The 16,161-nt window shown below is 38.0% G+C and overlaps 1 protein-coding gene across 50 annotated transcripts in view; it reads left to right on the top strand.

Moving 5' to 3' along the window:
* The window catches only part of RNF19A (ring finger protein 19A, RBR E3 ubiquitin protein ligase), a 104,348-nt gene that overhangs the window by 47,337 nt on the left and 40,850 nt on the right, over nt 1-16,161 (top strand). For 28 of the 50 annotated variants that reach the window (XR_014057413.1, XR_014057411.1, XR_014057415.1 and 25 more), the window contains 5 exons: nt 2,726-2,840; nt 3,317-3,478; nt 8,063-8,276; nt 9,385-9,528; nt 10,397-10,536. Coding sequence is in view for 9 of the 50 variants with exons in the window: in XM_081503434.1 (XP_081359560.1) it covers nt 2,726-2,840; nt 3,317-3,478; nt 8,063-8,276; nt 9,385-9,528; nt 10,397-10,536 (775 nt within the window). In the remaining 41 variants the exon portion in view is untranslated. Of the gene's footprint in view, nt 1-2,725; nt 2,841-3,316; nt 3,479-8,062; nt 8,277-9,384; nt 9,529-10,396; nt 12,588-12,612; nt 13,090-13,420; nt 13,635-13,782; nt 13,855-16,161 lie in introns of those variants that run through there. The other 22 variants (XR_014057407.1, XR_014057419.1, XR_014057428.1 and 19 more) reach the window with 4 other exon arrangements.

Here is a 16,161-nt window from a genome sequence, read left to right as displayed (position 1 = left end):
AAAATATTAAAGGATACACATCTGACATTTTTCTCATGTGTGTGTCCTTGTACACTCAGGTCTATAAAGTTAATAGATAAATAATCTATGCCTTCAAGGCAAAAGAATAATCAGTTCCTGAGTTATTTCCAACTTCAAAGTTTTTTTTCTTATTATTGCTGTTTGTAAATATGCAGTTTTGTAGATTACAATCATTTTGTGAAAGTCTGAATGCCCAGTATTTGCCAGTGTCCTGAGTGATGAATTATGCTTCATTAGCTAAGCAAATGATTCTTTACTGAAAGGTTAAAAGGATAATTTATGAAGTGGTTAGGAAGTCTGCTGCTCCCTAAATTAGTAGAAGCTCAGAATTGAGAACTAACTTCAGGAGTTATCTAATCTCAACCCTGCACCAAGCAGAACAAAGTACAGGAATTTTTGAAAAGGGAACTAACATTTGTCATTTGTTGAGTTCTAACTGTGTGGTAGATGTTTTATATATTTTGACTCATTTTAACCTCAATTTATGTTAGAATATTGAAGTTTTGAAAAGTCTATGTAATTTATCTTAAGTTACATAGGAAGAAGCAGAGCTAGGATTTAAACCCAGATGCCCAAATTCTTTATATAAGATCCCTGATAAATTTCAAGCTAGCCATTTGGGCACTTCAGTAGTGGGGAAACCACCAACAGCCCATCGTGCTGTCAGGGAGCTGTTCTGAAAATTCTTATGTTGAGTCAGAATCCATTTTCCTTTAAAGTGTTTCATTTGATTCTAGTTCTGACTTTTGGAACAAAACTCAAGACAAGGCTGATCCTCTTTCATAGAACAACCAATTTTTTTTTTTTTATAATGTTCAACATACTTATTTTTATAGTCAGAAATAACAGTACATGTTATTTTTTAATTAGCTTGAAACTGAGGCCAAACAGAGATTTATGGGCCAAATGTTTATTTCAGAAGGTTTTAAGTAACTAAACTTAATTGTTAAAGTCCCAAACATAATGCACATTTTAATAATTTTTCATAGAGTTGTCCAAAGCAAGGTTTTGCTAAAAATAAAGCTATTCAGATACTTTGAAGTAGAAGGGGAAGAGAGACTATTGTACTGTACATACCTACAAATAATTTATAAAGAAGAGATTATTTACCTCATTGTTCAGTCTTAGGTGCAGTAACAAGGCTCCTTTTTTCAAATGTGTCCTCAAATAGTTGCAAGTTGATGCATTAGTTTTCCATTGAAATCATGTTCTCTGTGGTGTTTAGGGATACAAACCGGCCCAGGAAAACCTATTAAATTGATAAAGTACTTAAAAGTGAGCCTCTTTTTTTACAATAACAAATAGAAAATGTGACACAAAATAGTAAAACAGAAAACATTGAGCCAGAAGTTAGTAGGATGATATGATCACTGTAATTGAACATTAGTGCTTGAGGATATGGAATTTTCTGGAAGACTCAGCTGCCTGCTTTTGCAAGTCTGTTCCATCAGTTTTAGCTTTGGCTTTTTTCTGCTTCAGTGCTAAGTTTTCTAGGAATGGGAGTGGCAAGGAATACTGAAGAATAATGAAAGGTGCCTTGGGAAACTTTGCCATCTCTGCCTGTATGGACTGTTCAGGAAATGTAGAGGCCCATTCCTTGAAACATACTGGGACATTCCTTGCAACGTTCTGGAAAACAGGATTCTGACTAGAATATAGAAATGTTCCTTGTTCATGCATGCTTTGCCTGTCTCCCCACCCCAGCCTTCTCACTGTTTAAAACATCCCACAAGATTCATTGTACTTTACAGCCTTCAAAATAACCACATGATAATGATAGATTATGTTATTTTGCTTCATCTGTAATATTGTTTTTAAGTCAGGTATTTTACTTTAGAGACTGCCTGTACACTTTTGAAGCTGTTTTGAATCTGTCTTGAAACAGAGGAGAATGTACTTAGTTTTAGCCCTTGGAAACCACAAGAACAAAGATACTGAACTATTTCCTGAAGTTCATATATCTCACAAGCAACTTCCATGGTGATATTAAGTTCTGTTTACTAGTAATACCTATACTCTGTAGAGATGCCAAGTAGATCGGACTGCTGTCCTCTGGCAAGATTATTTGTTCTTTTTGTCTCCTTGTACCCCTTATTTTGAGCTATAAATAAGAGTCCAGGATCCTGAGTCATTTGATAATATTTTTCTTCATAAAAAGGCATCTGAGAAAAAAATTCATTCTTTTTAGTGATGTTTACTTATTAGTACTGCCTTTTAAGGTCAGGTTTTTTTCTTTTTTCCAAAGACTGTGTAAACCTCTTCCAGGAACCGTTTTTACTTAGGGATGCTTATTTAGAAGACTGTAGAATGATACATTTGTTAGAAGTAATCCTATTGGTCAAATATCCAGCTCCTAACTATGTTGAAAATAATGTTCTTAATGTTGTCTTTGTTCAAAACATGATTTATCCTGTTCCTGAATAAGATTATAAGGACTACTTTTATTCAAGACTGTTTAAAAATAAACACAAAGTAAAATCTATTAAGTCACTGTTTTATGTAAACAAGTTATTAATAAAGACCAAATTATAAGAATATGATTTAAGAACAATAATGTATTTACCTTGAATTTGGACACTTAACTATGAAGTTATAAGATAAATCACTTTACACTTCCCAGGAAATGTAGGTCTGTTTCATTTAAATTAAATATGTAATATGGTTTTTCTTTAATCCATGATCCCCATTTTTATTTTAATTCAAGATTCACAATCGATATGAAGGCAAGGATGTTTCGAAGCACAAACGTAACTTGGCCATAGCAGGTGGTGTAACATTGTCTGTAATCGTGTCTCCCGTTGTAGCTGCAGTAACTGTAGGTAAGAAATACTTAAAAAAAGTTATTACCTCACATTTATAGAATTAAAGTTTTGTGGAAGAATTTTGAAAACCAGAGCATCTTATTGTTGAAGATAAGAGAGTTACTTTTATTTAGGGACAGTAAGCTGAGCCTATAGAAAGCCTCTCATTTAGTAACCAAATTGGTTAAAAGTAATAGAAACTTAAGAGGCTAGCCTTAGGGATAGTTGGTAAATTACAATGGTTCCCCACCAAAAGAAAGTTTAGAGCCCTGTCACTTGAAAGATTATATATATAATCTCATATATGTCACCTGATAGGCTAGAAGCTTTGAATCTGCTTGCATCCTTTAATAGTTGGGTAAATCCACTTTGGTCAAGAGTTACAGAACCCTAACACTTTTCTCCTGTACACTTTCTCTTGAGAAAACTTTCTAAAATGTGTGTTTCTATGATTTATTTTTTGGTTTGTAATGACCAATTTAATTCCTCTTTAGGTATTGGTGTTCCTATTATGTTAGCTTATGTCTATGGTGTTGTTCCAATTTCTCTCTGTCGAAGCGGAGGTTGTGGAGTCTCAGCAGGCAATGGAAAAGGAGTCAGGATTGAGTTCGATGATGAAAATGATATAAATGTTGGTGGAACAAATACAGCTGTAGGTAAGTCCTTTCAGCAAGGAAGAAAATGTGCTTACTCGTAGTAATAGTGTAAGTGGGAGGCTGTAGGTAACATACTTTGCTCTCTTACTAGTCCTAATAGTATTCACCCAGAAGTGTATCAGAGAAGAGCTTCTGAGGAAAGATGAACGGATGAAAGAGGGTGGAATGGTTCTGGGTACCTGTACCTCCAACAGAAATCTAGTATCTTAGAAAGTCTAGACTTTAAATTTTTAATTTTGTGTAAAGCATTATAAATCAGTAATAAAAGGATAGAAGAGAACTGCAGTTCATAAAAGAAGAAATGCAGATACCCAATGAGTAGACAATACCTTTAGCCTAATATTCAAAGAAACAGGCATTATTTTTAAAAAATGAATCATATAAAAGCAATCGTAGACTACCAGTAGGAGTATAAGTTACACTTTTTAAAGTGTGCAAGTTTTTCTTAAAGAAATTCCAACAGTTCTTATTAAAGAAGTTGTTTCATGGAAGTACAGGCATACCTTGGAGGTGTTATACATTCTGATCCAGACCACTGTAATAAAGCAAACATCACAATAAAGCAAGACATGAACTTTGGGGTTTCCCACTGCATATAGAAGTTATGTTTATACTATACTGTAATCTGTTAAATGTGCAATAGCATTATGTCTAAAAATAAGTGTATATATCTTAATTTAAATATACTTTATTGCTAAAAAAAAATTTTAATCATCATGTGAGCCTTCAGTGAGTCAGGATCTTTTTTCCTGTGGAGGGTCCTGCCTTGTTGTTGATAGTCGCTGACTAATCAGGGTGGTCCCTTGGACTGCAAGATCCAACCAATCCATCCTAAAGGGGATTAGTCCTGGGTGTTCATTGGAAGGACTGATGTTGAAGCTGAAACTCCAATACTTTGGCCACCTGATGCAAAGAGCTGAATCATTTAAAAAGACCCTGATGCTGGGAAAGATTGAGGGCAGGAGGAGAGGGGGACGATGGAGGATGAGATGGTTGGATGGCATCACCGACTCAGTGGACATGGGTTTGGATGGACTCCGGGAGTTGGTGATGGACAGGAAGGCCTGGCATGCTGCGGTTCATGGGGTCGCAAACAGCTGGACACGACTGAGCGACTGAACTGAACTGAATCAGGGTGGTGGTTGCTGAAGGTTGGGGTAGCTGAGGCAATTTCTTAAAATAAGACAACAGTAAACTTTGTAGCAGTTGACTCTTCCTCTTCCCTTCCCAAATGGTGTCACATGCAGTGCAGTTTGACAGCATTTTACCCACAGTAAAACTTCTTTCAGAATTGGAGTCAGTCCTCTCAAATCCAATTATGTTGTAAACAGATTTGCTGTCACTCAGGCTTTGTTGTTCCATGCACAAGCAGAGTAGATTTAGCCTAATTCCTAAGGGCCCTAGGATTTTTGGAATAGTAGGTGAGCACTGACTAGCTTCAACTTCAAGTCACCAGCTACAATGGCCCTTAATAAGAGAGTCAGCCTGTCCCGTGAAGCTTTGAAGCCAGGCATTGACTTCTCTCTAGCTATGAGAGTCCTAGATCACATGTTCACTGGAGTAGGACTTTTACTTTCCTTCAAGACTTTTTCCTTTGTGTTCACAGCTTAGCTAAATGGCACAAGAGGCCTAGCCTTTCAGCCTGCTCTGACTTTCGAAGAACGTTCTTCACTAAGTTTGATCACTTCTAGATTTTGATTTAAAGTAAGAGATGTGCAGTTCTTTTCACTTAAAAACTTACGGGCCATTGTAGGGTTTTTAATTGGCCTAATTTCAATATTGTTGTGTCTTAGGGAATAGGAAGGCCAAGGAGAAGGGAGAGAGAAGGGGGAACAGCCCATTGTCAGTGGAGCTGTCAGAACACACATTTATCAGTTGTTAGTATATATATGTCATATATGGGCACAGTTCATGGCACCCCAGAACAATGACAGTAGTAACATCAGAGATCATTGATCACTGATCACCATAACAAATACAATAATAATGAAAAAGTTTGAAATGTGACACAGAGACACCAGGTGAGCAAATGATGTTGGGAAAATGGCACTGATAGACTTGCTCACAAGCAGAGTTGCTTTACTTTTCAACTTCTCTGGTGGCTCAGACGATAAAGCATCTGCCTACAATGTGGGAGACCAGGGTTTGATCCCTGGGTTGGAAAGATCCCCTGGAGAAGGCAATGGCAATCTACTCCAGTATTCTTGCCTGGAAAATCCCATGGACGGAAGAACCTGGTAAGCTACAGTCCATGGGGTCGCAAAGAGTCTGACACGACTGAGTGACTTCACTTTCTTTATTTTACTTGTTAGTGTGTGTGTGTGTGTGTATATATATATATATATATATGTATATATATATATATATATCTTTGAAGTGCAGTAAGCTGAAGTTTACCTGTAATCAGGCATGTGTACAAAGATAATGTTCTATTTCCTACCTCCCATTTTCTCCCAGACTCACTCCAATTAGATTTTTGCTCCCTACCAGTCCAAAATTTCCTCTCTACCACTCCACCAAAGCAGAGTCACCAGGCACCTCCATGTAGCAAATATAGTGGTCAATTCTTGAGTTTCATTTTACTATGACAGTATACTTGACATGGTAGAGCATACCCTCCTTCTTAAAACATTTTCTCTACTTGTCTTCTCATATCTTGTGGCCACTTCTCAGTCTTGTTTGCTGATTCATTTTCCTCTCCTAACCTCTGAATTTTGGAGTTCCCCAGGGCTCATTCTCAGATTTCTTTGTCTATACTCACTCCCTAGGTAATCTCTATTAAATAATATATATAGACAGATGACTCTTAAATTTATATCTAGGCTAGAAATTTATATCTAGGCTAGAACTGTCCTCTGAACTTCATTGTGTACATGTAACTCTTCTCTTTAATCTGCACTTGAATGTCTAACAAGAATTGTAAGCTTGACTTCTCTATAACCAAACTCTTCACTCTAAAACTTGTTAGCCTCTCAGTCATCCTTACCTCATTAAGTAGTCTCTTTATTCTTGCTATTGCTGTGCTAAAACCTTTACTTAAGATTACGCTCCCCTTTCTCTTTTTACCCTATGTCTGATCCATCAGCAGATTCTGCTGGTTCCTTCAAATGTTTAGCCATAATTCAACCATTTCTCACAATCTCTATTCCACTAGTCCAAGCTGTCCCACTAGTACAAACTACTCTCTTCTTGCCTGTGTTATAGTAGTAGCCTCTTACATGACCCATTAGTTGGATCTAACTTATATGTTCAGGATTCTCTCAAGGCTTCTGACTGTACCAGGGGTGAGGGAATGGAATCCACAGCCCCTACCGTGGCCCATAAGTCCACCTGTGGTCTTTCCTGAGCTACATCTTTGAATCCTTCCCTTGTCACTCTATTTTATACCTCCTGTCCTTGCTGCTGAGATGCCAAACATACTTCCACCTCTAGGCTTTTAAACTTGAAGTTTCCTCTGCCTGGATTACTCTTCCCCCAGATAATTTCATGGCTCACTCCTTCACTTCCTTTTCAGAGAGGGCTTCTCTCATTACACTGTATAAAACAACAAATGGGCATACGGGCTCACACACACAGACACGTGCACTCCTCATCACTCTCTCTGCCTTTTACTCACTCCTCTTTATTCTGATCTATTTTTTCTCATAGCATTTATCACCATATAATTGTATTTATTGCTCTCCTCAATTGGAGCATAATAAGCCTTTTGAGGGCAAGATGTTTGTCTCTTTGATTCACTGTGTCCCAGCACTTAGAAACAGAGTTGGGTTATATAATAGGAGCTCAACTATTAGAGTAAATAAGTAAATCCTCCAGTATAAAGCATGTGAAAAAGTACTGTAAGATTGGAGTTTAATGGTATCAGATCTCATAATAACTTATAGACAGTCGGAACTATGGAATATATTCAGAAGTCAACCTTTGACCCATTCTTACTGACCTCTAGACACCCTTACTGAAAACCATCACATAATTTTCCTCCAAAGTCAGCTAAATTTTTCAACAATTAGGTTCTTTATAGAATTCTTAAATCTTCTAGATTTTCTTCTAAAGTGCAGGCGTACTTCATTTTGTTGCACTTTGTAGCTCATTATGTATTTTTACAAATTGAAGAAAGTTTGTGGCAACCCTGACTTATCAGATGATGGTTAGCATTTTTTAGCCATAAAGAATTTTTTTAATGAATGGTATATACAAGTTTTAGACATAATGCTACTGCACACTTGACTATAGTATAGTATAAACATAACTTTTATATGCACTAGGAGGACCAAAACTTCATGATTCACTTTATTGTGATATTTGCTTTATTGCCATGATCTGGAACCAAACCCACAGTTCCTCCAAGATATGCCTGTAGTGACCATTTAAAACTGAGGCCCAGTCCTTAATCCAGCTTCGCTCTGTGAGGTATTTCCCTTTACTCATATCCCATAGTTATGTGTCCCTGACTCCAGACATCTTTTCTATTCCTGTGTATGTTTTACACTTTATATGAAAATGGGTCCTATCTGAAATCACAGCAGACTCTAAGGAGAGGGAAGTTAATAATCACACTAATTTCTTTGAAATATTTGCATTTAGACACAACTTCAGTAGCAGAAGCAAGACACAACCCCAGCATAGGGGAGGGAAGTGTTGGTGGTTTGACTGGCAGTTTGAGTGCAAGCGGGAGCCACATGGATCGAATAGGAGCCATCCGGGACAACCTGAGTGAGACGGCCAGCACCATGGCGCTCGCTGGAGCCAGTATCACAGGGAGTCTGTCAGGAAGTGCCATGGTAAACTGTTTCAACAGGTAAGAAAACTGTGCATTGTTTTGTTTTGCTTTAGCTGTAAACTAATTAGATGAGCAGAATCTTGAACACAAAGCACGATGATTACATATATCAGGGTTGAAAACAGTAAGGTTTCAAATAAGTTTTAAGGTTTCAGAAAATGAAATTTAGTGGTAAACAGTGAATGAGGAGATCTCATGAGGTAAAAACCAAATCTAAGGGATAACATTATGCCATTTTTTTGTTCACTGCACTTGTCAGATTTTATGAGTGAGTGCTGGAGCTTCTCTGGTGAACACTGTAAAGGCAGTGATTAAGCCTGCACTTACATATATCTGGAGGTAGACACAGTTGGATGTTTGGAAATGAGACACTGGCTGAAGCCTGAGGGGACAGGTGGTGTCAGGATGTCTGGGAGTGCGTGGCTGAGGCCAAGAGAGTCTGCCTGGGCCCTTTTCTGTGTTAATGGTTACTTGATTCTCACAAAGTCTTTTACCAAAAGCCATATAGATAAGTAGGATAAATTAAGCATTTTTATCTTCTCTTGTTTCCTCTTTAATTCACTTTTATTAGCTTTAGGGGTTTTTTAAATGTAGGGGAAAATACATGAATTAAAAGATAAATCAGTTATACTTATTTTTAGATAGTGTGCTTTTAAACACAAACTCTTAAGTTATAGTGGTATATATTATTATTTTTTTAAGAGCCAGGTGTTAAATTCAGAACCATTTTTAATATACAGATGCCCAGAATTTTTTGATTCATTGATCTTAGAATGGTTTTTAATGTATTCAGGTGTGTTTTGCACTGAAATAGGAGAAGCAGAGTGCCACAACCTAAGTGAGAATAATGGAGCACGTTTAAGTTAAAATCCTTTCTATTCTATTTGTATTACTGTTACTACCTTACTTGGCAGACAGCTAATTTTCCCATTTTATTCAGATGACTGGTACTATTCAGTGTACTGCAATAGAATTTGAATAATCAAATAAAAGGAAACTGAAAAAAATAATGTTTATAATTGTCTCTAAGTTAGCTTGTTACTGAGTTATATGAAGATAAGCATTCTCGTAGTAGTGCTGATATTATGTGTAATTTTTGTCTTTTTCTGGTACCCTTCTCTTTAAGGTTGGAAGTACAAGCAGATGTACAGAAAGAACGGTACAGTCTAAGTGGAGAGTCAGGCACAGTCAGCTTGGGGACGGTTAGTGATAATGCCAGCACCAAGGCAATGGCAGGATCCATTCTGAATTCCTACATCCCACTGGACAAGTAAGGAAAAAGTTGTTGTAAAGTCAAAAGTATTTTTAGATTAATTTGTATCCCTATCATTAAGCAGAATTATGGTAAATAATGGTTATCTCTACTGTTAGGTTCTCTGAAAAATGAAAGTGGTGAGAGATGTCCAGAACAGGCAGATCTATAGAGACAGAAAGGAGATCAGTGGTTGCTCGAGGTTGAGGGGAGGGGGAGAGTGGGAACTGGCTGCTAATGGTACAGGGCTTCTCTGGCGGACAATGAAAATATTCTCGAGTTCGATCATGGTGATGGTTGGACAACTCTGAATATACTACAAACCACTGAATTGTGTACTTTAAACAGGTGAATTTATGATATGCAAATTCTCTCTCAATACAACTGTTCTGGAAAAATAATGGAGAATGTAGCATAGTACCTGGAACAGTGTAAGAAGTGAAGGTAGTTGCTTTTTTTATCCCCCCTAATTGAAGCATTGTTACAAAGACAGTTCTCTTATTTCAAGCAGCTTTTTTCCATTAGTAGAATGTATCCTACAGTCCATGGGGTCGCTAAGAGTCGGACACGACTGAGCGACTTCACTTTGACTTTTCCCTTTCATGCACTGGAGAAGGAAATGGCAACCCACTCCAGTATTCTTGCCTGGAGAATCCCAGGGACGGCGGAGCCTGGTAGGCTGCCGTCTATGGGGTCGCACAGAGTCGGACACGACTGAAGCGACTTAGCAGCAGCAGCAGCAGCAGAATGTATCCTGCGTTAATTTGTTCCGATGCTTTTATAGTCTTTGATATTTTCACCTAGAAACCCTCCCCCTTTGATTCATTTGCATTTAATAAAAAATAGAGGAAGTCAGAAATTGATATTTGTTTCACTTATGTTCCAGAGAAGGCAACAGTATGGAGGTTCAAGTAGATATTGAATCAAAGCCATCCAAGTTCAGGCACAACAGTGGAAGCAGCAGTGTGGAGGATGGCAGTGCCACCCGAAGCCATCCTGGGGGTTCGTCCGGTGGCTTGCCTGAAGGTAAATCCAGCGCCACCAAGTGGTCCAAAGAAGCAACAGCAGGAAAGAAATCAAAAAGTGGTAAATTGAGGAAAAAGAGTAACATGAAGATAAACGAGACCCGAGAGGACATGGATGCACAGTTGTTAGAACAGCAAAGCACGAACTCAAGTGAATTTGAGGCTCCATCCCTCAGTGACAGTATGCCATCAGTAGCAGATTCCCACTCTAGTCACTTTTCTGAATTTAGTTGTTCTGACCTAGAAAGCATGAAAACTTCTTGTAGTCATGGTTCCACTGATTATCACGCCCGCTTTGCTACTGTTAACATTCTTCCTGAGGTAGAAAATGACCGACTGGAAAATTCCCCCCATCAGTGTAGCATTTCTGTGCTTACCCAAACTGCTTCATGTTCAGAAGTTCCACAGTTGAATCATGTTGCAGAAGAACATAGTAACAGTGGAATAAAACCCAGTGTTGATTTATATTTTGGCAGTGCACTAAAAGAAACAAATAACAACCACTCACATCAGACAATGGAATTAAAAGTTGCAATTCAGACTGATATATAGACCTATAAATGCTGCAAAATAATTACCACTTGAAAAACCTTGTTTGGAGCAGGTTGAACTACAGATGGCTGTTTTAAGTTTCAAGTTGCCAGCAAAGGCCGGGTTACATAAGCATAACGCAGATACGTTTTCTGTGTTCAGCAAAGCATTGTGTTTCACGTGGATCTTAATTACCAAACTATGAAATGAAAGCTTTAAAAGTGCATTATCGTAAGGACAATAATTCTTAACAGAATTATGTTTTGTGTGTTTGCCACAAATCAGTGCTTGAAGCACATGCTTGTGTATTTAGATAGAAATTTGGCTTAATTTATAATCAATATAAAGTACTAATGCAGTTCTACAGCATTCTTACGAAGAGAACTTGAGGCTTAGGGATAAGTGGTTAGTGACATTTTATTGAAACCACTAAGGGATACTGTTTAAAGAACCTTGCAGGTTATTCTCAGTATATGATATTCTTTGTAACATTTCTGTTCATAACTGGGCATAAATTTCATTTCTTCTTCATATGCAATGTGGATATATGCAGCTTAACGCAGCCCATTTGCTACCATGTGGATACTTAGACACCTTGAGCAAAATTGTGGCAGTTTTGCACAACTTTGAAATAGAAATACCTGGTACTCTATTTAGCTTGTATATTGTTGCCATCTTAGAAGACAAGTGTAAAAGTAGGTAATATACTGACAGCACCAAATAAGATATACAAAGCTGCAAAATAAAATTCCATTAGTTTATAAGTATTAGAAAAAGTCACCTTTCCCAAAGGGGAACTTTGCACCTCGTTGATCCTTGGTGCCTTGGGAACAGACTGGATTTTAAAGGCCTACTTGCTTGAGAGTTTTGCTGCATTGTTTTCCATAATGTCCTCCTTAGTCACCTTGGATAATGTAGAAAACTACAGGCTAGAGAAACGTCAGTATAATCACAGTAACAATGCTGAAAAAGTGTTAGCCTACCAAAGACACACTCAGGCTTCAGTGAACAACTTTACATAATAACCGCAGTTTTTAGCACATATCTTCTCCAATCATGAAATCAAATCATGGCTCAGAGTTTGTACCAAGTACTAAGGAGGGGTCCGTGTATGGCTGACTTTATTTTCCTTTGCTTTTGTTTATGGAAGATGTTCAACTGACATAAACAAAAGGTGGCCAAAATATTGCCTATACTGTTAACTTCCAGTATAATTCACTTAAATAAAACAGGCTCACCTCAGTGATTAGCAGTTAAAATATTCCATCTTACATGTTTCTATTAAGTATTACCATTATGGTGCTACTAAGCGTTTTCTTTTGATAAAAGGAAAAATGCCATGGGCTGCAGTCTTCTTTCATCACTTTTCTCACCAGGCCCATTAATATGCTTATAACACTAGTGCCAGTTATTTTATTTGATAATGCTTATTATGGTATTTGTATATTTGTCTGCATTCCAATTTTGTTCAATAGTGAGTGTGTAAACTGCATACATGAAATAAATGTAAATACTAATGTATTGCTGCTGTATGGTTTGTGCACAGGCATTTTTATAAGAACAGGAACATTCATTTGCCATGTGGTAAATTCATAAATATTGCAAGCCACTGAGAGGATTCTACATTCTAGTCTCAGCCCAGAGGGAGGCTCTGCTGAAGTTCTCAACAAACGATGTTTGAAAGTATCCTTTCTTCATGTCAAAGACCTGCCTTCCTTCAGAAAGAAGCTCTTTCTTCATCCACAGAATTTCATTTTTTTTTTTAAGTAGATTGGTTGGAAAGTAAATAGGTCTGTTACTAAATTATGAAGAGAGAAACATTCTAAATCCTCATCTTAAAAGTAAAAAGATCTTAACTTTTAAAAGATCCTACTCTGGCAACATTAGGTTATGAAACTACAGTCAGTTAAATTCAAGCTAATAATTGTAGTGAAACACTTCTTATTCTTACAACCTCTATAAAATACATAGATGGTTTTTCTGTTTTCCTGTTACATAGTTAATACATCATGAAAGTAATATGTATGAATATGTTGACTGCCTGCTTGACATTTCATAAAAGACTAAAGATTAAATGGAAAGCTAAATGATCTTAGGAGGAATACAGCAAAAGCAGTGCTGTGTCAGGAGGCCTGTGCATGCAACTCACCCCGTCCCCTCTCCTGGTTGTACCCAACCAGGACCACCTCAGTCTCACTTTAAAAATGGCCTAAACCTTTTGATTGACTTCAGAAGTTCCTTCAAACTTGGGTTAATTAAGGACCAAATCAGATTCCTCTGGAGCTCAACCTTGGGCTACCATAGCATGAGAGAACACTCCAGAATTAAGACAGGCCTTAACTCATCACCTCCAGTATTCTTGCCTGGAGAGTTCCATGGACAGAGGACCCTGGTGGGTGACAGTCATTGGGGTCATAAAGAGTCGGACACGATTGAGTGACTAACACTTTCACTTTTTCACTTAATTCATCAGAATCTTTTAAAGACCCTTTATACTTCGCTTTCTTTAAGGCCTGTGGGGAAAATCACATCATAGTGAGAGAATACACTGATCATGATCATATACCCTACTGGTCATTGTGTGTGCTGCCAGTTTACCTGAATTCTCTTAACATGCACAAATTAGCTTTTTATATTAAATTTACACAATTCATTCTTTTGCTGGAAATCAGGTTAATTTGTAAATATGAAAGATTTTCCTTAGCATATTGTCTAGTTAAATATAAATTTTAGAAAGGTTCCTTATGATGATGGAGAAGAAAGACTCCAAGCTCACCTCTTCCCACAGGTACACCAGAATTACAACTATTTACAGAGTAATTATTTATGGAAACCACCTAAAGACTAGCAGAAAAGAGTCTCTACAGCTAAAGATAAAAAGAAGAAGCCACAACAAGATGCATAGGAGGGGGAGAGACTGGTATAGTCCGGACTCACACCCCCAAGTCCTCAACCACAAATGGGAAGAATTATCACACAGTGGTCTCCCCAAGGAGCGAGGGCGGTCTGAGCCCATGCTGGGCTCCTAGTCCGGGAGTTCTGCACTGGAAAGATGAGCCCCCAGGACATCTGGTCAGGGATTTAAAAACAGGCTGAAAAACTGAGCTTACCTTTCTGAAAAACTGGGCTGACCTTTGAGAGCTGGGGGGCGAGCTGGGACAGGGTGTTCCTATGGGGCACACGCAAAATCTCAACATGCTCCAAGTCCCAGAGCAGAGGGAGAAATTCTAAAGGAGCCCAGGTCAAACTCACTTTTGCACAGTGAACGAAGTCATCTACCATGTGAAAAGGCAGCCTACTGAATATCAAATATCAAATCAACTTTCTTACCAATATAAAAAAAATCCATTTAAATGATTGGCAGAGAACCTGAATGAACATTTTTCCAGAAAAGGCATACAGGTGGCCAAAAAGCACATGAAAAGATGCTCAATTAATTAAGGAAATGCAAATTAAAAACACAATATCACCTCACACCTATCAGAATGGCTGTTATCAAAAAACAAGTAAGTATTGGCAAGAATGTGGATAAAACAGAACCCTCCTGTACTGTTGGTGAGAATGTAAATTGGTAGAACTGCAATGGAAAACAGTATGGAGGCCCCTCAAAAAATTGGAAATGGAACTACCAAATGATCCAGCAATTCCACTTCCGGGTATTTTTCTGAAGAAACCAAAAACACTTTTCAGATGTATGCACCCCTGTGTTCATAGCAGCGTTATTTACAATAGCCAAGATGTGGAAACAACCTAAGTGTCCGTCAGTAGATAAATGGATAGAGAAGATGTGATATGTGGGTATGTGTTTGTGTATATTTGGGTATAGATACCTATATATATACGTGTGTGTGTGCTTGCACGTGTGTGTATGTATATATGGAATATCAGCCATAAAAATGAAATTGTGCCATTTGCAACAACTTGAATGGATATACAGAGTATTATACTAAGTGAAATAAGTCACAGACAAATACGATCTCATTTGTATGTGAAAACTAAGAAAACAGACTCATCGATACAGAGAGCAAATGGGTGGTTGCCAGATTTGGAGGAAGAAGGGTGCTTTGGGCAAAACAGGTGATGAGGATTGAGACAAGCTTCCAGTCATAAAATAAATAAGCCCCAGAGATGTAATATACATCATAAAGAATATGGAAAATACTATTATAATAACTATGGAGAGAGATCATTATTAGGTTCATCATAGTGATTTTGTAGCGTATGTAAATGTCGAATCACTATACAGTACACCTGAAACATAATATTGTATGTAGACTATATTTCAGTTCAGTTCAGTCGCTCAGTCATGTCTGATTCTTTACGACCCCATGAATCACAGCACGCCAGGCCTCCCTGTCCACCACCAACTTCCGGAGTTTACCCAAACTCATGTCCATCGAGTTGGTGATGCCGTCCAGCCATCTCATCCTCTGTCATCTCCTTCTCCTTCTGCCCCTAATCCTTCCCAGCATCAGGGTCTTTTCCAATGAGTCAGCTCTTCGCATGAGGTGGCCAAAGTATTGGAGTTTGAGCTTCAGCATCAGTCCTTCCAATGAACAACCAGGACTGATCTCCTTTAGGATGGACTGGTTGGATCTCCTTGCAGTCCAAGGGACTCTCAAGAGTCTTCTCCAACACCACAGTTCAAAAGCATCAATTCTTCAGTGCTCAACTTTCTTCACAGTCCAACTCTCACATCCGTACATGACTAGTGGAAAAACCATAGCCTTGACTAGTTGGACCTTTGTTGGCAAAGTAATGTCTCTTTTTTAATATGCAGAGATTGGTCATAACTTTCCTTCCAAGGAGTAAGCGTCTTTTAATTTCATGGCTGCAATCACCATCTGCAGTGATTTTGAAGCCCCTCAAAATAAAGTCTGACACTGTTTCCATTGTTTGCCCATCTATTTGCCATGAAGTGATGAGACTAGATGTCATGATCTTAGTTTTCTGAATGTTGAGTTTTAAGCCAACTTTTTCACTCTCCTCTTTCCCTTTCATCAAGAGGCTTTTTAGTTCCTCTTCACTTTCTGCCATAAGGGTGGTGTCATCTGCATATCTGAGGTTATTGATATTTCTCCAGGCAATCTTGATT

The sequence above is a fragment of the Giraffa tippelskirchi genome, chromosome 6 (assembly GCF_054371585.1).
Source record: "Giraffa tippelskirchi isolate mGirTip1 chromosome 6, T2T-mGirTip1v1.2.pri, whole genome shotgun sequence".
Lineage (NCBI taxonomy): Eukaryota > Metazoa > Chordata > Mammalia > Artiodactyla > Giraffidae > Giraffa > Giraffa tippelskirchi.
This window is presented reverse-complemented; position numbering and strand designations above follow the sequence as displayed.